General features: G+C 42.7%; 1 protein-coding gene across 1 annotated transcript in view; it reads left to right on the top strand.

The window, feature by feature from the left end:
• The window catches only part of aig1 (androgen-induced 1 (H. sapiens)), a 34,449-nt gene that overhangs the window by 9,421 nt on the left and 2,732 nt on the right, over window positions 1-22,296 (top strand). The window contains exons 2-5 of the mRNA XM_084952898.1: window positions 5,127-5,282; window positions 8,863-8,964; window positions 20,737-20,852; window positions 21,149-21,315. Coding sequence (XP_084809024.1) covers window positions 5,127-5,282; window positions 8,863-8,964; window positions 20,737-20,852; window positions 21,149-21,315 — 541 coding nt within the window. The remainder of the gene's footprint in view (window positions 1-5,126; window positions 5,283-8,862; window positions 8,965-20,736; window positions 20,853-21,148; window positions 21,316-22,296) is intronic.

The following is a 22,296-nucleotide window of genomic DNA, read 5'->3' as shown; positions in this document are numbered from 1 at the left end:
CCAAGCCCAAGGGTGCATCGTGGTCGATTATGGAGAAGAACAGGGGGCAGTGAGTATTTACCCTGGAAGCAAAAAGATCTATTTGCGCCTTGCCAAATAGATCCCAAATCTGAGCCACTATTAAAAGGTGTAACCTCCATTCTCTCACCAGAGGACCCCCCCTGGAGAGAAGGTCCGGCCCCAGGTTCAGGTGGCCCGGGACATGGGTGGCTCTTAGAGACAGAAAATGAACACTGCACCATAACAGCAGAGAGCGAGACAGGTTCAACAGGGAAAGAGAGCGTGTTCCTCCCTGCCTGTTTATGTAAGACACCACTGTTGAATTGTCCGTCCTGACTAAGACATGCTGGCCCTCCAGGACTGGACGAAAATGCTTTAGAGCTAAGAACACTGCTAACAGCTCTAAGTGGTTGATGTGCAGCTGGCGCTGGGCTGCGGACCAGAGCCCTCTCACTGATGCACCCTCGCACAGCGCTCCCCACCCTCTTAGGGAAGCATCTGTGGACACCACCTTGCGAAACAACACCCTCCCAATCCGAGAGCCCTGATGCAGCAGCCCGGGCTCCCTCCAAGGACGGAGAGCTAGCATGCAAGACGCGGTTACCGTCAGCCTCCTCCGGAGGTGAAGCGATGCACACAAACGGTGAGAGAGAGTCCAGCATTGAAACGCTCTCATTTTTAACAGTCCAAGTGGCACTACGGCGATCATAGATGCCATCATGCCCAACAAGCTTAATATCGTCTGGAAACGCAGTCTGCGTCCCAGCTGAAACTGAGCAAGGCAGCGATGAAACGCGGCCACTCTGTGCTCCGACAAACGTGCGCGGCTGGAAAGCGAGCATATTTCCAAACCGAGAAAAGTAATCTGCTGACTCGGGATTAGCGAGCTCTTTTGAAAGTTCACAGAGAATCCCAGTGTCTGAATGTGTGACAGAACCAGCGACAGCTGTGTCTCCGCCTGCTCTCTGGAGCAAGCTACGAGAGCCCAGTCGTCTAGGTAGGCTAAGATGCGGATTCCTCTCTCTCTGAGGGGCGCTAGCGCTGCCTCGGCACATTTCGTAAAGGTGCGAGGAGCGAGCGACAACCCGAACGGCAGCACTAGGTATTCGTAGGCTACGCCCTCGAATGCAAACCTCAGAAATTGCCTGTGTTTCGGGTGTATAGCCACATGAAAATAAGCATCTGTTAGATCGATTGTTGCAAACCAATCTCCCGGGCCGACCGCATTCAAGAGCTGTCTGAGTGTTAGCATCTTGAACCTGTACGTTCGTAGGTACGTGTTCAAGACTCGCAGGTCGAGGATGGGACGAAGCCCTCCCCCTTTTTTCGGAACAACAAAATAACGGCTGTACCAACCTTTGTCTGTCTCCGAAGCGGGGACCACTCGTATTGCCCTTTTCTGCAATAGCGCCTTTATTTCCTCTCTGAGTATCATGGCCGCCTCGGTGTTGACAGTCGTGTTTACGACTCTTTGGAAACGGGGCGGCTTGACCCGGAACTGCAACCGGTAACCCATGGCAACGGTTCGCAGCACCCACGGAGAGGGGGCGCAAGCGCGCCACTGAGGGAAGTGAGCAGCCAACCGGCTGACCTGCAGCACCGTCGGCGGGGCGTTGTCGCCCCCCAGTGTGTCTGCAGGGGACTGCATCACCTGCCTGACCTGGCTCATTCTGCCTGCAGGCTGAGCATTTGTGATTGTTTGAGAATAAACAACACTCTTTATTGATTGTAACATGGAAACATGTACATTTATACATTTTGTTGGAGGCACCTTTTCTGGGGCACAACAATGAAAAACAGCGGGAACACTCGATGTGGTCACCTGAACATTTAACACACCTGAACAGGGAGTTACCTGAGGCATTTTGTGTGCAGGGGTTTTGTGCTTGGGAGACAGTGTTAGGAAAGTGCAGCGCCTTCTGGGGCTGACAACCTGAACAGAACTTAAGCGGCACCTCTTGTGCGGCAACAGAGGGGTAAAAACAGCGTCTCCCTGCTGCTGGACCCCCTCTCCACTCGAAACCACAGCTAGGAGGGCTGAGGCTTCTTCCTCCTGGGCGTCGGGTCCCGCCGGGGGCCCGAGGGTGGGCCTTTGCCCCAGGCCGACTGGCGTGGAGCTCGGGCCGGAGGATGTGCTCTCGCTGGCGGCACACCCACTTCAGCAGTGGGCGCCGGTCTCTTGCCAGTCGGCAGAGGAGCGGCGGGCCTGTGAGAGCTAGCTGCGGGCTTGGGCTTGGGCTGACGTCTGGGGATGATGTCGTGCAGAGCTTCCGTCTGCTTCTTCCTCAGATCGAATCTAGCCTGAATGGCTTCAAGTGAATGTCCGAATAACCTGCTGCACAGCGAGACGCACGGAGGATGTAATCTGTGGCGACTCTGACCTCGTTAAAAAGAGGTGCCAGCGGGCTGTCATCAGGAACCAGCGATCCGAGCTCCACCACGCACATTGCCTGGTACGTCTGGAGCATGGTGACAGAGCTCATGGCACGAGCAGTGCCGGCCTGAGCTCTATAAATCTTCTCCAGCTGCGAAGCAGAGAATCTGCAGTGCTTGGACGGCAGAGTTGCGGGGCCGCCGACACCATGGTTATGGGACGGGGCCAGATAAGCAGCCAGAGACGGCTCCATAGGGGGTGGGTTAGCTAAGCCAGCCCCCTCGGCGCCGTCCAATTCCATGTACTGTCCATAGCCGGGCACCGTGACGCGGGTAGACAGAGGTTTGTCCGTGACGCGGGTAGACAGAGGGTAGATGATGCTGTTAGCTCGCAGAGAAAGTCTGGGAACATGGGAAGGCAGTTTTTGGCCGTTGTGGGCTCCGGTGGGAGGAAAAACCCCGCGAACCGCGACGGCTTCTGAGCTGGCGGAGGAGAGGGCCAGTCCACCTGCAGCTTCTCAGCAGCACGGCGAAACAGGGAGAAAAGAGAGGTGTCATCGTGGCCGACCGGCGCAGCAGCGGCGGTACATTGGGCCGACAATGAGCTCTCCTGCTCATCCTCCGACAAACCATGGATGTCCAGGCCGATGTCCAGCACGTCATCATCGTCCTGGGGAGTGCTGGCGGGCTGCAACCCAGGCTGAAGCCCGTCAGCGCTCCTGCATGGTTCCGGCTCGTCATCGGCTAACCCGTCAACATATTCCATGTGGTCAGCCCAGCTAATTGCGGGGACATCGACCGGAAAATCCTCGTCTTCGGACTCGGACGAAGCCGGGGCTCCAGACTCGGAAAGGAGAGGGTCATGCCGTGCGACAGCCGAGCGTCCCAGCACTTTTTCCACAAACGTCACGCGAGGGCGTGATATCCCATACTCATGTGTTGTACCGAGTGAATCGACTGAAAGGGAACCAATATCTTTCCTGACATTTTTTTTCTCAGACTCATATCGAAACATTTTTTATAACAGTTTTTTTAATGTACTTCTATATCAGTCCTTGTTAGGATGATATCACAGTGCAGTTTTTAAAAAGACTTCATTAATCTTAATAATCTTCACTTTCACAGCAAATCGCGGATTCTTCATTTGCGCTCAGCCCAACTTTATCAGCTGCTGGTTGTGTTTGTGGTTTTCCAAACACGAGTAACGCCAACAGTGAAGTTCCAGAGTGCCCTCTGAAGTTGTACTAGGAAGCAAAATGAATGGCTTTGCAAGCTTTGTTGAGCTTAAAGGCAGAGTTTCGTGTGTGTTTTTAACTGTGTAAATCACCATGGCGACCTCTGCTGAACAAACTGGTTAGGCTTGTTCTGAGTTTCACTTTAAAATCGGTCGGTTTTTAAGTACATTACAGATTCTATGCTTTACACTTGCAAGCTGTTAAACTGTACCACACTGAAGCGACTAAATGAAGCGCAAACTGTGCGTCACGTTGGTAGGGGAATGTGCATGTGTTCATTTAGCGATGCAGAAAATGTATATAAGTTATAACTGATTTTAATCAGCTGCTAAGTTGCTTTTACGCTGCTGGAAATGCAGCTACTAGAACACAGCGCACACACCAAGAATGTCTGTTCAGTCAATAAAATTCATTTCACTTTTTGATCTGCCAACAAACTCAAGATATTTCCACATTTTTGGCAGATAAATGCTGCCCACTGTGGTGACCCCTTTTAAAGGAACTTCGTACAAAGTTTTTTAACACGGTGCCAGTTTCTTGGAACTAGTTAATACCAACAGCTGGTCTTTACTAAACCCAATCCTAACTGCTAAGAGAATATTTGTGGGCTTTTGAAGTCTATGGGAGAAACTGTTACACTGAACATGGTAGCTGTCGTAGCCCTTTTAGCTGAAGAGCTAATCGGCAGCTGAACTGGTAAACAAGAATTATGTGTTTATACGCCTCTCTGCATTTAATCATTAGTTATTATTCATCTCTGGCTCTCTTCCACAGTGTGTCTTTATCCTGTCTTCTTCCCCTCATCCACAATCAGTTGTGGCAGATGGCCAACCTTTCCTGAGCCTGGTTCTGGTGGAGGTTTCTTCCTGTTAAAAGGGAGTTTTTCTTTCCCACTGTTACCAAGTGCTTGCTCATAGGTGGTGATCTGATCTGTTGGAGTGTTCTCTGTATTATTACAGGGTCTTTACCTCATAATAGAAAGTGCCTTGAAGCAACTGTTGTTGTGATTTGTATAAATAAAGTTGAATTGATTTGAAACATAAATGATAAGGACAGCAGATTACCCCTACAGGCATAGAAACCAATGCCAAGAAGCTCCCAGCATACAGCGTTTGTACTGATGTTAATGCCAGAGGAGGTTTGAAACTCTGTAGTTATAGCAGATAACGATTGTGTTGTTGCTCTGGTTCATGACAGTTTCAGGTGAGTGGTGGCAGATATAAATATATATTGAATTAGCATAACATTGGTCATTTATTAAACCATAAGACTTCGTAACTCTGTGCCTGGGCACAGCCTGTGTTTTTTTCTTTCAACCGCTTTTATTGAATTTGACTGGAGAAGTGAGCAGTGAAAGAGTTAACGATTGTCTGCAGTCTGTTCTCTTTGGCTCTTCTTCTTTCTTCTGAAAAATCTAGAGTCTAAGCTCTTTTTCTCCTCCTCTCTTCATCTCTTTGTTGTGAGAAAGTGTTTGTGCTGCCAAAGAGCTCGCTGAACTCCCCCTGTTCCTCTCTGCAGGTGATCCAGGCGGTGTTTTTCGGATTGTGTGTCCTGATCGATGTGTCCAGTCTGCTGACTAAGGGAGGCGACAGCAGGGAGCAGGAGCGGCAGCTGAGAAAGCTGATTGGCCTGCGAGACTGGATGATGGCCGTCCTGGCCTTCCCTGTCGGAGCGGTGAGAGGATTAATGCACATAGGCAAGCACGTACACAGGCAAACACACAATAGCCCGGGAATGGATGGGCTTGCCTTGCAGGAACTGAAGGCCGGAGTAATCCATTTTTAGTATAATCAACTCTCCGCCATGCTCCCCTTTTCTTAACGCCTCTCTTGCCCTTATTTTTTTTCCACTCCTGAGGGTGGTGGCAGTGTCCTACCAACCTGTAATCATGGAAATTGTTAATGTCAACCGCATAAAAATTGTCTGACATTTTCAGTCTCACCTCATGGGGTGATTAATGTCTGGGAATGATGCTTTAAATTGAGCTTTTTTTCTGATTTGGCGCATGGTTGGGTTAGCCTGAGAGCCTTTGACCTTGATGGTTCACATAACAACAACAATAAACTATTTAAAAACACCAGAACTATAAAATCTCATTACACCGTGTATCTGCAAACGATCACACTGCAAAGCACAAAGGTCTACAGTTTACAATGTGATATCTAAACACTGTCTGGTGCCAACAATTATTGTTTTTAACTTTTTTTATTTAATTTGTTTATTTGTAACAGGGACAATGTTCATTATTAAACCTTGCTGTAAATGCACCAGTGGTAGCCGTAGGCTAATTTTTCATCCATAATCCCTGGCTAGACCTTAAAAGCAACCTAAAAACAAAACAAAATATATAATATCGACATTCTAAAAAGAAATAAAAGGTAAAAAGAGAAAAAAAAGGCAAACGAGAATAAGCCATACTAAAAGGAAACAACTAGGAAATAGGAGAATAAAACCAATTTCCCCCTGCTTGATTTCTTAGTATTTTTAATATTTGTTTTTCATGTTTCAAATCATTAAAAAAATAAATACAAAATGCATTTTTTAAATGATGATTTTATTTATTAAGGGAAAAAAGCTGTGCAAACACACCTGATCCTGTGTAGAAAAACGAATTACACCTGGGATAAAACTAACGCCGTATTTTACAGAAAAAATATCGTACCGATAGTCGGTGATCATAGTGTTGTGGTCCGAGGCTGCTTTGCTACCAGAAAAATCCTGAAGGAGAATGTCCAGCCATCAGTTCATGCCTGAGGCTCGAGCTCAGTTGGGTTATGCAGCACAACAATGACCTGAAAAAACACCAGCACGTCCACTTGTGAATGGTTCGATAAAAGAAGGTTTTGGAGTGGCCTAGTTAAAGTATTAATTTATCTTAAATGGCATGATTGAAAACCCCCCAGTGTGGCTGAATTAAAAGAATTCTGCAAAGAAGAGGGGGCTGATATCAGTCCACAGCAATGTGAAAGACTCATTTTCAGATATCACAAATGCTTGATTGCAGTTCTTGCTACCAAAGCTGGCGCGATCACTTATTAGGTTTAGAGGGGAATTATTTTTTCACTCAGAGTCAGGCAGGTTTAGATGGCTTTTTTCTATTTATAAATAAAATCATCTCTTAAAAAGCTAATTTTTGCTCTGCCACAACTATGGATGGTCAGCGTGTTAGTAGGGAAACATGAGATGAAAAGGGTCCTGGCTGGTTAGCAGCAACTTAAACTTAAAAGTAAAAGTGAAAGAAGATCAACAGCAGCGATTGCTCACTCAGTTAGATGGGAAAAAAATGCTGAAAAGAGTCACCAGATATACTTTGGCTACATCCATATACCTGGGTGAACTCCTTTTGTGAGAGTTTGTGTATAGAGAAAGAACATAGATTAACTGGATGTGAAAATTTACTGAGGTTAAAAAAATGGGTGTAATGGTATGATGTGCTTCATCTTTTTCAATCCTGCTGTGAATGAACAGAACAGAGAAAGCACTGATGAGTCATCCAGACAGCCAGACTTTGACCTCTGTCTAATCCATTTTTTTTGCAAGGCTGGCAGTCTTTTGCTTAACACACACTTTTATTCAAGATTTTAGTAGGCAACGTGCCCCACAGCTGGCATACTGGAGAATTTGTGTGGCTACCTGACTATTACTGTGTCCTGGGGTTAGATCACTGGCACAAGATCATAAATATTCATGCTATAGACTATCAGACATTAGTCTAACACAGTTGATCTCTAAACCTAAATAACCCAATAGTTCCTGGCTCTATTGGCACACACACACACACACACACACACACGCACGCACGCACACACACACACCTGTAGAAGCTGTTAACTGGTGCGTGTGAATTGGCCTCACAGTTTAGGTTACATACAGCACAACAGGTGCAGCTACTACATTACCACAGGTAATGTCTCAAACTTTGCCCGTCTGGTAAAGGAAGTGTGTGCGTTCCTGCATATGTTGCTATAGCTCCATTTGTGCATTGCATATATGCGTGAGTGTGGAGTGTGCATATATTGCAGGCATTTGCACGCGGTATGGTGTGGTTGAAAATTGTGGGTGCCCCACAGGGGACAAAGTGCATGCATTGTTTCCCGCCACCACTGGCCTGTTGAAACAGAGAACACGCCAGTCACGGTATAAAAAGAGGTGGGTTGGTTCAGATGCCTCGAACTGGAACACAGATGCCTGTCAGGTAATTCCACCCTCGTCTTACAGAACCTGGACTGGCCTTGATCCAAACCGTGAAGGTACATTAGACTGGAAGCTGGTCAGCTTATGGTGCGTTCAGGTCATGTGGGAAATCTGATTGCTGCAATAGCTGCATGTATCATTGGGAAGTTTTTGGTTTACAGAAGGCATCACAGATGACCCTCATGTGTCTCCCTCCAATGTCCTTCTTTACCCAATGGATAAATGAGGACAGTGTATATGTATCTCTAACAGTAGGTAAAAAGTAGAGTGTAGCCTAATGCATGTGCCAGGGGCCAGGTTTTCACTGCCTAAGAACTAAAAATCCTTCGATAGTCTGTACCTCACAACAAGCAATAATATTTGTTAAAATAATTTAATTTAAAATGCTCCAAGAGGCACCGAGACCACAAACATGGTCAAGAGGTCCAAATCAATGTCTTGAAGTAGTGGAGGCAAAGCTTTAAACCTTACAGTTTAACTCTAGGATGAGGTGGATAATATTCACCCCCCGTGTAGTTCATAGGATTAAGGAAAAACTGTTATTTGAACCAAGAGGTTCATGGTCATTGACTTGCTGTTGCCTCAATTGGCCATTAGAGGAACTGAATTTGCACATTGATTTCATTTGTTAGTGCTGGAGTTTGCCTCTTGAACGATTCTCTATTGTCTGTTTTTATTAAATTATACTGAGATTTCACTTTCTGCTGACTTTTTTACTCGTGTAGCATGTCACAAACATTGAATTGGCTGTCTCTGTAACACTTAACTGCATTTTCCAAGGTAAATAGTCCCAGTGGGGTCCCTTCAACATATTAAATAACCACTGATAGAGTGTAATGAAATGTAAGTGGTGGATATGAGGAATGTTTCTCATCACCGACCTGACAACAGAGCAGACGTTGTGTAGGCAGGAGTAGTTCAGAAACGTTGTGCTGCATGCTAAAAGTCACTGTTTTTGTCCACTTATCTGGCACTGATGTCTTTTCCATAAGGCGTGTTGCACTTTAGTTGCTAACTTTTTGTTTTTGTTTTTTCTGTGTGTGTGTGTCTCTCTCTCCAGTTTGTGGTGTTTACTTTCTGGAGCCTCTACCTGTATGACAGAGAACTGGTCTACCCCAAATTACTGGACAACTTCATTCCTCAGTGGCTCAACCACGGCATGGTGAGTTGGATTTTCTCTACAGATGTTGTGGTTCAACTGATCATACGACTTACTGAGATTACAACACATAAGGCAGAGCTGTAGAGGTAGATGGTGAAGGAAAGTGATGAGATGCAGTAAATGTATTTAAATTCATTGGATTAATATAAAGCGATCATCAAGGTCTGAAAGAAATGGAAAGAAGGAAATTTTCCTCTTCTTCTCAACTTTAGATAAATAATAATGAACACTGAATGATTAAAGAAACAAAGAATTGCTCAAATTAATAATTAAAAAAAGTCACTGAAGACAGCTTTTAAATTCTGCTGCTATCTGCTGACATAAGTTAGTTTCACCAGTGTAATACAAGAAGCCATTCCTTTCATCCACACATGAATTGAAGGTAACGTATTTCCATATTTTTCCATGATAAGAATCATTCTCCTGGCCTGGAATAGTCCAAATTAGAATTGAGTGCTTCAAATTAACTGTAAAATTATTTGGATACATACCCATAGAAACACATTTTTTTTCTTCATAGCTTCTTCTGTATGAAGGGTATTTCCTCAGTCTTGAGCACATCAACATGCAGTTAGCCAGAGCAGCTTTTCCTCACAAACTTTTTCAACATGTGTCTGGGATGTTGGGACCAATTATTCAGCTTTTCTGGGATTCAACCATTTGTATTGTAACGGCTTTATCTAACCTCATAATACATCAAAGAAGAACACGAGGAACATGTAAGTTTAATCTTTCCTTTTTAGGCTTTCAGGTGTAGGATTTTCAGATGATAGTGGGAGTTCAGAGTTGGATGGAATAAAAGACCTCAAATGTGCATTTTAGGAATGTGATTTATTTTGACACAGCGGACCGAGTGAAAGATAATTACCATTCAAACAAAGGTTTCCTGTCTTCTTTACACTTTTGTCAGCACATATTTTGAAACCACCATCTGCCCACCCTGCCCTGAAATAGGTGTTTTCCCTTGTGAGGGAGAAGTGAGAAATGAGAAGGGTATCCCCAATATGCTGATAGGCTTTATATAACTTTAATGGAAGGTTTGGTACTGATGCATAGTCAGTATTCACCCAAGCTGGTGATACATCTGTTGAGCAGAAAAGATTGTGGAACATATCTGAGCAGACCAGTAAAACCATTTTATGTTTGGGAACTAGAGTCCTCCCCTTTTCTAGAGCTGAAATAATAGCCTAAAGCTTAGCCATTACCATCCTGGAGCCAGAATTAACCATGAGCAGTTGAGATATCAGCGAGTGGAAGAAGCCTGATCAGCAAGCTGTGTCTATAAACTGTATGGATGCACTGTGTAGACTAACCGTAAACTGCACATCAAAGTTATAACTTCATGAAGGGGTCCAGTTGAGTTACTAGAAGTAGCTGATGCAGCTGGTGAACCACGTCGCTAATAATCCAAACGTTTTAAATGAGTGAGTTGGTGCAACATCTGCCCAATCTCTAAAGACCAAAACCATTAAACATGTTTATTTCTGCAGTTACATTAGCTTTTTTAACATGAGTGTCTGTGGGGATTGACATACATTTTTGAGCCAGCCTCTAGTGGTCATTAGAGGAACTGCAGCTTTTGGGACTTAATTTGAACCATTAAGATTTCTTTTAGTCAATGTTGTTCATAGGGGTCACTGAAGCCTATGGCAGCTCTCATAGAGTGAAAGGTGGGGTGTACACCCTGGACACGTGGTTTGGTGGTCACAGGGCTAACACAGAGAGACAGCTACATGCTTACATCCACACATGTGGCTGATTTACATTCACAAATTAACCTAACAAGCTTGTCTTGGGACTGTGGAAGCCTGAGAACCCACACAGACTTCAGGAAAGTGTGTAAACTCCACACCGACAGGCTGTGTCTCTGTCTAGTATTGTGCACTTTTACAAAAAGACATTACAAGTTCTAGACTCATCTGATTTGAAGCTGAGAGGGAGAATTTGTCCCCAAGTTAAGAAAATAAAATGGTTAAAAATGTGATCCCATTTGTCTCAAGTCAGGGCTAAAGAACTTTTAACTAAATTGAGGACCTCTGTGTAGAATAATAGATGTTCAAAGACGTAAAATGTAAAGCAGAGACAGGCAATGTCTAAAAGTTTTTATATTTTTTGCACAGTATCAGGCACTTTGGGTGAGCACATCAAGTGCAGGACTCATACATCTTTCCCCTGGCATGCATTTGCCTCAGGACCGTCATGGGAACCTGGAGGATGTTTGAGAAACCCTCTCCTCAGCCTGCCGTGGAAGAAGTGGCACTAAACAGTTTTATTGATTGATGAATCGCCATATTAGGTTTCTGTATGGCAGGACATGTAAAGCTGGTCCTCCTTGGGTTATTAGTCATGTCAGTGGATCATAACTCCATAAACCTTGATAAATCTTATCAGTGGAGAACACTGGTGCTGGTGAACCTCTAAATTTGAATAGAGCGAGCGGCGGGTCGCTTTGATTTGTCATCTAGAGGAAGCAGGTTTAATCTCATGTTTAGACAACGACCAGCACACCACACCTCCTGGCTGATAGTGCTGTCAGCTGTGTGTGTTGTGAGTGATAATCGGAAAATTTTCCAGAACTCTGTCTGTGATATGCAAAACCTCATGAAACTTCCTGCAGCCAGAAAGTGATCCACAGAGGCGTGTGAGGTGATCGTTCCCGTTAACGCTTGCTGAAATGAAAAAGACAAAGATGGTGTGTGTGTGTGTGTGTGTGTGTGTGTGTGTGTAGTTTGATGTATCATACTCCAGGAGTTGATGTAATAGAATTGTTGCTATGGTGCCATCGCCAAAGACCAAAACAACCAGAGCACTACCAAAGCCTTCGTGCATGCGTGTCCCTTAGACACAGAAAACGTGAGGAGTCTTTTGTATGTGTGTGTGTGTGAGTCCAAGTGTGGTTGTAAATATTTTGCGGTATTCCATGGTATCACTGTTGTTTGTTTATCTGGGCTACCACGGCAACCATATGGCCGTTCCCATCGGAGGAGGGAAGGGTTGAGTGATGTTGATCGAGGGAGAAAGAGGAGACATGATATTGTAATAATGTGTCTGACTCTCACAGCTAGAAGCTAATTGGAAGTTAACAAAAAGAAGATTGCCTGCAGGCTCGTAACTGAACTGTCGTGATTTATCCGCTGTTTGCTAATGCTCATTATGCAATGAGTTTATACACACAGATTGCAGATTGCTTTCTTTTGTCATTTGCAGGCTTGGGTTTGGGATTAAAGTTAAGTATGTTTCCCCTCAGTTGACTGCACAAGGGGGATGGATGGGGTACAGAAATGAGAAAGAGACTTATTTTGCCCTGTTGTTTGATTCAGATTAACCGTGCTTGGGATGCTTTTGCTAAACTTGCAGTAATAGAATAACTAATGTTACTGATTTCTCTGCTATTTTAGCAGTGCTGTGCAAAGTGGGGTGGATAATTGGTGGCAGTATCAGGGACAGGTTTATCAACTTAGTTTTACTTGGTTCTCATCCCGTGATGGGGCCCTGAGACTGTGGTACGCCACCCTTTTGGACCTTGGTGTTTTGCAGCTTGTCCTCCTTTTTACTGTTGCTTTCACTCGTTAATTTAGTTAAGGCACAGTTTGTGCAACTTAAATTTTATTTTAATGTCAGTCTTGACCCATTTACAAGTGCAGCTCAAACTCTCATTTTTCCATTTTTAAGATGCAAGAAAATAAAAGCAACTGCATGAGAGGGAATCAAAAAAAAGAAAAAAAAAGCCCTCTTGCTTTTAAAAAAAGATTTATCAGCTGACTGATATTATCGCCTGATATTAGCTGTTTGTTGATCTGTCTGTTGATTTCTGTATTTTACACCCTTCGGCCATGCTTAGAGTGTTGACATTGCAATGTTGTATGAAAGTAAAAAAATATCACCCGATATAACAGAATCACTGAATATTAGCATCAGTATCAGTCTTAAGTATGCTACATTAGGTGGGCTCTAATAAATCACTCCTTTTACTAAAGGGATGTTCATGTATTTTATGTAAAACCAGCATCTTAGATACATTTTCTAAGCCCTGGACGTGGACTGGCTTGGTTCTGCATTAGGTGTAAGAGGAGGTAAGAATTAACTAGTATACCAGAGAAGCTGATAAACCATTAACTGCAAGAAAATTAGTTTGTTTTATTGTCAATATTCAATTTAATAAAAGAAAAGTTCCTTCTTACTCACCATTTACAAGAGAGGTTTGTTTCTTTATAATGTTGATAAAGTGAGAGGTATTATTAAAATTGCCTTTTTTTTTTCTCAAGACATTTCAGACATTTCTTTACACTGAAAGTAACAATTCAGAGGTCTTTTTTTTATAGGTTTTATAGCCTGCTTGACTGTGTCTAGTGTTTTTATTATTGTCTTACTGTGCATTTCTTAACAACAGAAGACAAAGTGAAACAAGCAAAACAACTTTGGAAACTAAATGAAAATAAAATAAGATAAAGATAATTAAGAACTCTTAAAAGATATAAAACTCTAATAAGAAGCGCACACTGTGAAACATGGTAGTCAAGAGTGAAGAGAGAAAGACTTCCAAAGAGCATGCCTGTAAATGACAGCGGCACACAGCAGAGACTAGCACACCGAAGCTGAAAGAAATTCAGGAAATGTGGAGAATATAAGTACAAAAAAACACTAAATCTTGATGATAGAATTCAGGGATGGGATCCTGTTCCATCATTGTGCTTAGTGTTGGTGTCTATGAAAACTACACAAATAACAACAACAACACTGACCATCATTTATTTATTTAATCAGTCATTCCTTGTATACTTAAAACAGAGTTGTCCCAGCCCCACAGAGGGTCAGGCTTCTCCATGGTGGCCAAAGCAGTGTGTTCGTAAGTGTAGCAAAACCAGCAGATTGATAGTGTGTGTGTTTTCTTTTTCTGTTAATCTTGCAGTTTATAAAGGCAAACACACACACACCACAAGGTTTCTCCTAGCAACAGGGGATTATAGCCTCACACTGGGTCTGACACCATTGACTTATGGCAGGCACACACACACACACACACACACACACACACACACACACACACACACACACACACACACACACACACACACACACACACTGTCATTGCTTTGTTATTAAAGCTCTTCTGGTTCTGGTTGTGGAGTTTCAGTACACACACACACAAACACACACATGCACAGAAGCCTCATTCAGCATCCACACTTAACCTTCATCTCTTGTCTGCTCAGCCTGCATCGTTATCACTCCGTGTGTGCTCGTCAGACTCATTCGCTGTGCCAATGTGAAAACCTATTTTTACCTTTTACATATTATGTGGAGCTGCAGTGATGTCAAATGAGAGGAAATTATCAGAAATTGCTTCTCCACAGTGAGAAGGTGAGCTGCTGCTGTTTTATTATCCAAGACTGACTAATTTCGGAGGCAAGAATTGTGGGTTGATTAAAACAAGCAAACTGAAAGCATCATTTTTGATTTGGGGAAATTGAAAATGCTACTTAGGCTGCAGGTTTTTGCCAATTTTACTATTACAGTTATTTAAGGTGCAGTACTGTGCAAATGTCTTGAGATACTGTATTTTTTTAGGGCTTTCACTTCTTTTGTCTTACTTACCTTTAGTTGATGCAATAAAGCAAAGAGTTAAGTTTATCAAAACATTTTGGGCATTTGGCTTCATTAAAGATCAGTACTCTGGAGTAGGCTTCAGAAGTAGAAGATAGCTAAAAGAAACTTTAATATTGGTGTTAAATATGCAACTTATTCCAAGAAAAACATCATGCTAAATACTGGCAGTGTTGCCGCAGGATCATTCAAGTTCACACACGTTTTCAGTGAGTGATAGAAAGTGTAACTGGATTGTCCCTCTGTGACATGATAAGCTCCTTTAGTTGGAAAGCTGAGAAAAATGTCAACAGGAGACTTATCTTTTGATTTTCAGAGTTCAGCTTGAGTTCAGTTAAAAACCTTTATCAGTGCAGGGTTAAAAGACTAAGCAATGAGCTCTGCATCAGCTGCTTCCCTCTGACTGCTTAAACTCTAAAGCTGTAACTATAGGGAGGGAAATATTTCCCCCCAAACCCACTGAAGTTTATTTTGAATTCTCTTCAGGTTACAAAAGTTTGCAAAGATATGAAAAGTGTCAGTTTAACTTAATAAAAGAGTCAATTTGATGTTATTGTGGAGAGTTAAGAAGTTGTGTTGGTCTAGAATGGCACTCACTCAATATTTTATACACCAATCATATATTTCTCATACATTTAAATAAACACATGGGAAAATTAAACTGATTAAAGTGGACACGGCTAGTAAAACGAGCTGTAACCAGTTAATACTTTCATCATCAGTTACTCTGAGGGAATAATACCCACCACAGTATCCCTGGATACAATGAATGCAATCATGAATTTTATTTTTTCAAGGTTACCCAAACATATTCATTTCAGAATTCATCCGGCTCCTTCTGTCAGCAGTCACATCATCAATAAACCCGTAGTGGGTTTATCCTAAGATTTTTTCCTCTGTACTTTAAGTGTTTTCTGGCAAAGTCTAATCTGACCTTGTTGTTTTGGGTGTAGCCAGTGGTTTACACCTTGTTGTAAAACCTCTGTATTTCCATCCATGAAGGCATGTCTTGATTGTAGACTTGGAGAATGAAACCTCCAGTGAGGTAGGTGCACCATATTCTTGGATTGTTCAGCTGTTGGGAAGCGGGTTTTCCTTAACCATGGAAAGAATTCTGCGATCATCCACATTTTCTAGGCATTTGCTGTTGCTTAGCTGACGTTCCTTCTTTGGATCTAATATTTCCAGTTCCTGTGAAATGCTTCCAAGTGCAAGTTTACCTCAAGATCTCTTGTCTGCTTAATTTGTCTTGGAATAACAAGGAAACAGGCCTCAACTGGTCATGATACTGGTTGTCAATCAATTGTTCAGTTACCTTTGAGCTTCTGAAAACAGAGGACTACTAAAAGGCTGTAATTTGTAATCAGTCAATGTAAAACTTTTTTAAGCCTTTGAATTAAAACTGAAAATCTGCACTTCAGTCACATCTTGATCGTTTAATTTAAAACCCACTGATGATTGCAGTGATGCAAAAATGACCAAAGTTGCCTACTTGTTATACTAACTACCACTTGAGTGTCATAATTTCAGCTGTAGCACCTTTCTCAAGAGCCAATCAATAGCATGGTTAGTGTTTCTCGAATAAAATGTTTTCTTTTGATTTTGGAGGTGAATTTCGAACTTGCAAGTCAGATGGTTTCCTTTTAAATCCTTTCCCACAGTAAAGCTTTTTTTTCTGATGCGTCAGTTTCAGCGGTTCGTTGCCTCTGGAAGATGTTTGACCTCGCGAAGCTGCCCTCAGTCATGTGACCCCACCCGGCCCCCAGCTGTGTATTTCTGTGTGAGATGGTTTGTCCCATTTTTAGCCCCAGACCACAGGATCGCACCACTGCTGTTTGCTGGCGAGGGGGGATTTTCCACGGAGGCCGAAAGCTGGCTGCTGGAGTGTAACCGCAAACCTCCTGGGGCGAGATGGACATAGAGAGGGTGAGAGAGAGGACAACAAAGGAAGAGACCCAGGAGCAAAAATAGAGAGCGAGAGGGACAGAGGGAATAAAGGGAGTATTATTTACGCGTCCTCTCAGCAGATACTAAACTTATACTTGACCGGGAGACTGGAATTCCTCTGAGGCGCACGGGGGAAAAATGCAGCGTCAGGACATTTGCTTGTGTGTCTGTGTGTACAGTATAATGAAGGAGGAGAAACCTAAAATTTAAGACCCTAGGAGAGAGAGCTATATTGTTACTCAGTTTGTGCATTCTTGGCATCTCCACTCTGACCTTTCCGAGTGCTTCAAGGGAAGCCTGAAAAGGAGTCAAGGTCAGGCTTTGACACCGCGATCAGTGTACAGATCAGTGCTGCTTTTACAAATAGACACTAAAACTTTCTGATTCCCTACAGACACAGAAACTAAAGCCATTTTAAGACATGCACAGCAGCCTTGAACTTTTATGAACCTCTTTGAAGAAGGTGCATGTGTGATATTTGTGGATATATACAGCAGATAGATTGGGAATAATCTGTTGTTTTTGCCTGCTAATTCTCAAGTGCAAAGACTTTGTGATGTCCAACTGCACACATAAGAGTCATTGGTCATTGTCCGGTGAATTCACAGCCAGTGAGTGGGCCTCATGCGTCCTGCTTAAATTCACTTTTAAACATGATATTCAGTAAATGAAAGAATCCGTCACATTGATTAAAATTTTAAATATTTTAATGATTAGAAATGAATCCGGTTTCATTGTTCGTGCACCACATGTTAGCTAGCAAGAGACCTTGAAACTGCTTAATAGCACTGTGGCCAGACTGGACAATTTTCTCCAGTTTCATTCAGAAGCATTGACTGAGATAAACATGAAAAGTCTACATGTTTGTATTGCACCGTAGTGTACATATATAATCACCCCAGATTAATCGTGATCAGCTCATTAGTCCAAATGCACTTTGTGGTTCTTCAGAAGGCTGTAAGCTGCAGCGAGTATGGGTATGTCACTTGTTTGTAGCCTGTGTAGCTTTCAGGGACTTTAGAAATTATGCATATTGGCTGCATTATTATATAATCATTTGGTGTTATGCAAGCATCTGATTAAAGCCTGGCAAGCCACAAAAGTCATGCTACCGTTGATGATTGAAGGAAAGATTACCACTTACTGATTTCCTTGCTGTTTTTTCTTTTTAGATTCATTCGTTTATTTGTAAGGTGGTTGTTTTGAAATGTATTTATGAAGAAAATCCAGCACCAGCCATCACTTAGCTCTGTCTGCTCCTCAGTCTGGCTGTAAAGCCACAAGATCAGCTAATCAGACTGGGAAAAACAAAAGTGATGCTAATCAGTGTGGGCCACTCCACTTATTGATCTGATAAAGATTGTTTTCTATAAACGATGCAGTGTTGTTACTTACTGGCATGTATGCTACATACACATCCTGTCTCTCAGACAATGAGAAGTTTAATACTGAACACTTAACACTGAAATTCTGCTGTAATCTGAAGGTCACTTATTGTTTTCCTTTGTCGAAATGTATAAACTGATTTATTAGAGACATTTGCAGCTCAGAAGGTAGAGCAGAGGGCTAAACTACAAAAAACTCAGCCGATCATTCTGTCTTAGCTGAAGCAACTTAAGCAACTTAAAGAAGTCCAGATGCTTTTCTTTGCAAGCTCCTTTGACTACGATGACCTGGATGACTGAGAACCTTCACAGACATGTCTTAGCTGAAACCCATCTGAGATAATGGCAGAAGTTATCAACTTCCTCTGTTAAACCAATCTTTCCGCTTCAGGTTCTCACATAAAAATGGCATTTCATATGACTGTTTCTGCACAAAATGATCCCACCTACAAAGCCAAAGATGTTGGCGAATGTTGATGATAAAATGGTGAACTTAAAAAAAAAAAAAAGCTGGACTTGTTGTGGCCTTCTCTTGAACTTTATTCCAGGAAAAAAAACCTGCATCAGTGATGATCAAGGAGAGGAAAAAGCTGAACCAGGAAGTGAACATTTTGTACATCTGTGTCTTAAACCCGATTACAGATATGAAGAGATGCATGACGAACGTGGCGTGCATTAGCATTCGGAACTTCTGGCCCACGCGGCATGTGAATATAAAGAGGAAACCATAAATGGCAGAAATTATTTAAATTTTAAGGCTACTTATTTTTAACCATATGCTTCCTTCATAATTTACTGCTTATCTGAACTTTATGCATGAGTAACTAAGGTGGCACCTGAAAGCGTTCAGTTTCTGTCACTGCAGCGACTTTTCTCACACACCAGCAGAGATCATCTCCTACAATGAACCTGCTGAGATACGAGCCGCTAATCTGTTACTTTGTTGAGTGAAGCGTGGATACTGTTGCATAATTGTGTAGTTAATTGATTGAATTACAGTTTTGTTGTCTTTTGCGCCTCTGTTACAGCTGTTTCTTCAGTTTGTGGCTGGGTACTCCATTTTTAGCTGTTCACATTGATGCAGGCATTTATCGTTTATGAATTTCCTTATAAAGAATTCTTATAGGAGAAACTTGAATTAAATGCACCAGCGTGTACAGCCACTGTAGCCCACAGCATCGTACAAACAGCATCACTCCCAGCTGTCCGTCTGGGAACATCATCCCATTGTAACATAACAAATCCGACAAGCTCAACTGCTGGAGACTAAAAGGCTCAACTGTTTGACTCTTCTCAGGTTGGACACGCGCACGCGCACACACACACACACACACACACACACACACACACACACACACACACACACACACACACACACACACACACACACACACACACACAGATCGACAGCTGTGCTCCTCTGAGAGCAAGTGAAGTAAGAGGTTTAAACTCTACTGAGACAATTATGCTTGATTTTTGGTTTGTAGGCATGTGTGTGAGTGCCCCCTGCTGGATAGTAGTGCACACTAGTGGACTTTAATAGTGGGATGAAATGATTGAATTACTGATGTTTGGTGGACTTTGAATAAGACAGATGTTACAAGCATGCAGGAAGTGTGTGTTTGTGCGTGTGCAAACAGCTGTGAGTGTGTCACATTAATGACAATTCTCATGTGTTTTTGTGAGAAATGGCTTCAGAGAAAATAGCACCACATGTCGTGACCTCCATTAAATGGCACTTTTGTGTTTAGATGGATAACTCTGGTGCCTGAACACAAAAACAAACACATACACACACACGTGCACGCATTCTGTATTTAGAGATGAATGAATAATTAAAAACAGACCAAACCAGTGACAATTGGGGTTACATGTAATGTAAAAAGAGTACAGGGATCTTATTTTATTTATTTTATTCCAGTTTTTCTGGACTTCTGGGACTGCAGAAATGAATCAATTAAAGAAAATTAAATGCTGGTGGATAGTGTGTTATTTCCTTGTTTGTTTTGCTGGTTGGATAAAGGAATACAGAGCAGAATAGAGTCATGGCTTTGTCTTCATAATCGAGATTTTTCCAATAATGGTGATGACAATAATAATAAAGTGTTAGCTGTTTATAGCTTGGCTACTTTCATGTGCAGTACCACAAATGGCCACTAGGTGGTTGTCTCTAAATAAAGGAACTTAAGCTTCAATCAAAAAGCGTTTTAAAATCCTTTTGTTTTTTCTTATCCACGTCATTATGACTTCAACATTATCAAGCTGGTAAAAAATTTTAATTACAGTACAAACAAAAAATAATAATAAAGTCGTTTTCAATTAAACAAACTTTTAGGATATCGTCTCAGTCTCAAAAATCTTCAGTCTCACCAATCTACTCCAGCCATGTTAATTATCATGCTAGTGTTTCCGTGGCCTTCAGCACCCCAAGGTTAAAACTAAGCTGTAACCTTCTTGTCCTGTAAAGATTGTAAGATTTGTGAACTTTTTTTCCTGATGTTTTGTGTAACTGTGACCTTTTGAAACTGGAATTCTGGTTTAGTAATATAAAATAATCTTTGAAAAGGAAAGCACTTCTTTTTCAAAGATTTAACTAGTTTCAGCAGTCACTTTACCATCTTTAGAATTAAGTCTGCGCTGGGCCTTGTCCATGATGTAGCTGCGATGAATATTGGGTAGGTACAATATGCCAAAAATGGCAATTAGTTCCCTAATTCCCATTTTTGCTTTTGTCGGTTTTGGGTAGTTCAAGAGAAACCTCTCAATGAATGCCAGAAAGATGTTTACTGTTTTGAAGCTATCCTTACCTTCATCTGTTCCCCTCTCTTTCGCTCAGCACACCACTGTTCTTCCCTTCATCATCATCGAGATGCGGACCACCCACCATCGGTATCCCAGCAGGTTGTGGGGTCTGGCGGCGGTGTGCTGCTTCGGTGTGGGATATATCCTCTGGTAATGAATGTTTACTCTTCTCAGCAGTCAATAAATGCCGCGTACACCACACGTCCTAAATAAGTAACAAGTGCCTTGACATTTAGCAGTATGGGAGAATTAAAGGTGCAGTATGTAATCAAACAACAATTCCGTATGTTTAGCTTTGCGGTGAAATCTACTGATTTTATTATGCCACAGAATACAGTAATAGTCAGTGTAGCATCCACTCTACCCCTAGTTCAACTTAAGCCAAAGGACTACAGTATAGTAACTGATGTGTGAAATAAAGCCCATCAATATCTCTGCCTGCTCAGGACATGTTGGGTGCACCAGGTGACGGGCGTGTGGGTGTACCCGGTGCTGGAGCGCATCGCACCCGTAGCTCGAGTCGCCTTCTTCAGTGCAATGATGGCAGTAATTGGTGTCTTCTATGTCCTCGGAGAAATCCTCAACAGCTACATCTGGGAGAAATCACACACAGGTATACACACGCGCACACACACACACACACACACCTAAGCATCAAAAATGAATGCCTAATGCTGACCCTAAACCTACCATAACCATAACCCAATTGTAACCCTGACACTAAAACCACATTTTGAGTCTCAAAAATCCCTTCAAACTCGTGGGGACCGGCTGTTGGTCCCCCCAAACTTCCAACACTTGCACACACACACACCAGCTGTCACACATCGAGGCTAAATTCTCACGTCGCAAAACATCTTTTTGAAGTAATAAGAAATAATAAGAAATTATTTTGTTATTTTCAAGTTGAATAAAATGTGATTCAGAACCAATCGAACATTGTAAAATAACGGTCACTAGATACAAGCTGCCCAGCTGGGCAGCACGGTGGCACAGTGGTTAGCACTGTTGCCGCACAGCAAGAAGGTCCTGAGTTCAATTCCAACATCAGGCCGGGGTCTTTCTGTGTGGAGTTTGCATGTTCTCCCCGTGTTTGCGTGGGTTCCCTCCGGGTACTCCGGCTTCCTCCCACCATCCAAAGACATGCAGCATGTGGGGATAGGTTAATTGGATAATCCAAATTGTCACTAGGTGTGAATGTGCGAATGAATGTGAGTGCGAATGGTTGTCTGTCCCTGTGTGTTGGCCCTGCGACAGACTGGCGACCTGTCCAGGGTGTACCCCGCCTCTCGCCCTATGACAGCTGGGATAGGCTCCAGCGCCCCCCGCGACCCTGAAAAGGATAAGCGGAAGCGAATGGATGGATGGATAGATGCTTCTCAGAGACGACAGAGTCAAAATCAGGCTCCAAGCAGAGATCTGAAAACACACAAGGACAGACGCTTAAGAGCGGAAAACCTTTTTATTGTTGCCGTAAGACAGAACCTGTGACTCTGTAGCTGCACGCTGCTCTTTAGCAATAAAACAAGTGTCATTTTCACTTATCATTGCTGTAAGTGATTCTTTCTATTCTCTACAGTGCATCCGTAAGGAT

This window comes from Perissodus microlepis, chromosome 15 (assembly GCF_051167445.1).
Source record: "Perissodus microlepis isolate ML-2025 ecotype Zambia chromosome 15, ASM5116744v1, whole genome shotgun sequence".
Classification (NCBI taxonomy): domain Eukaryota; kingdom Metazoa; phylum Chordata; class Actinopteri; order Cichliformes; family Cichlidae; genus Perissodus; species Perissodus microlepis.
This window is presented reverse-complemented; position numbering and strand designations above follow the sequence as displayed.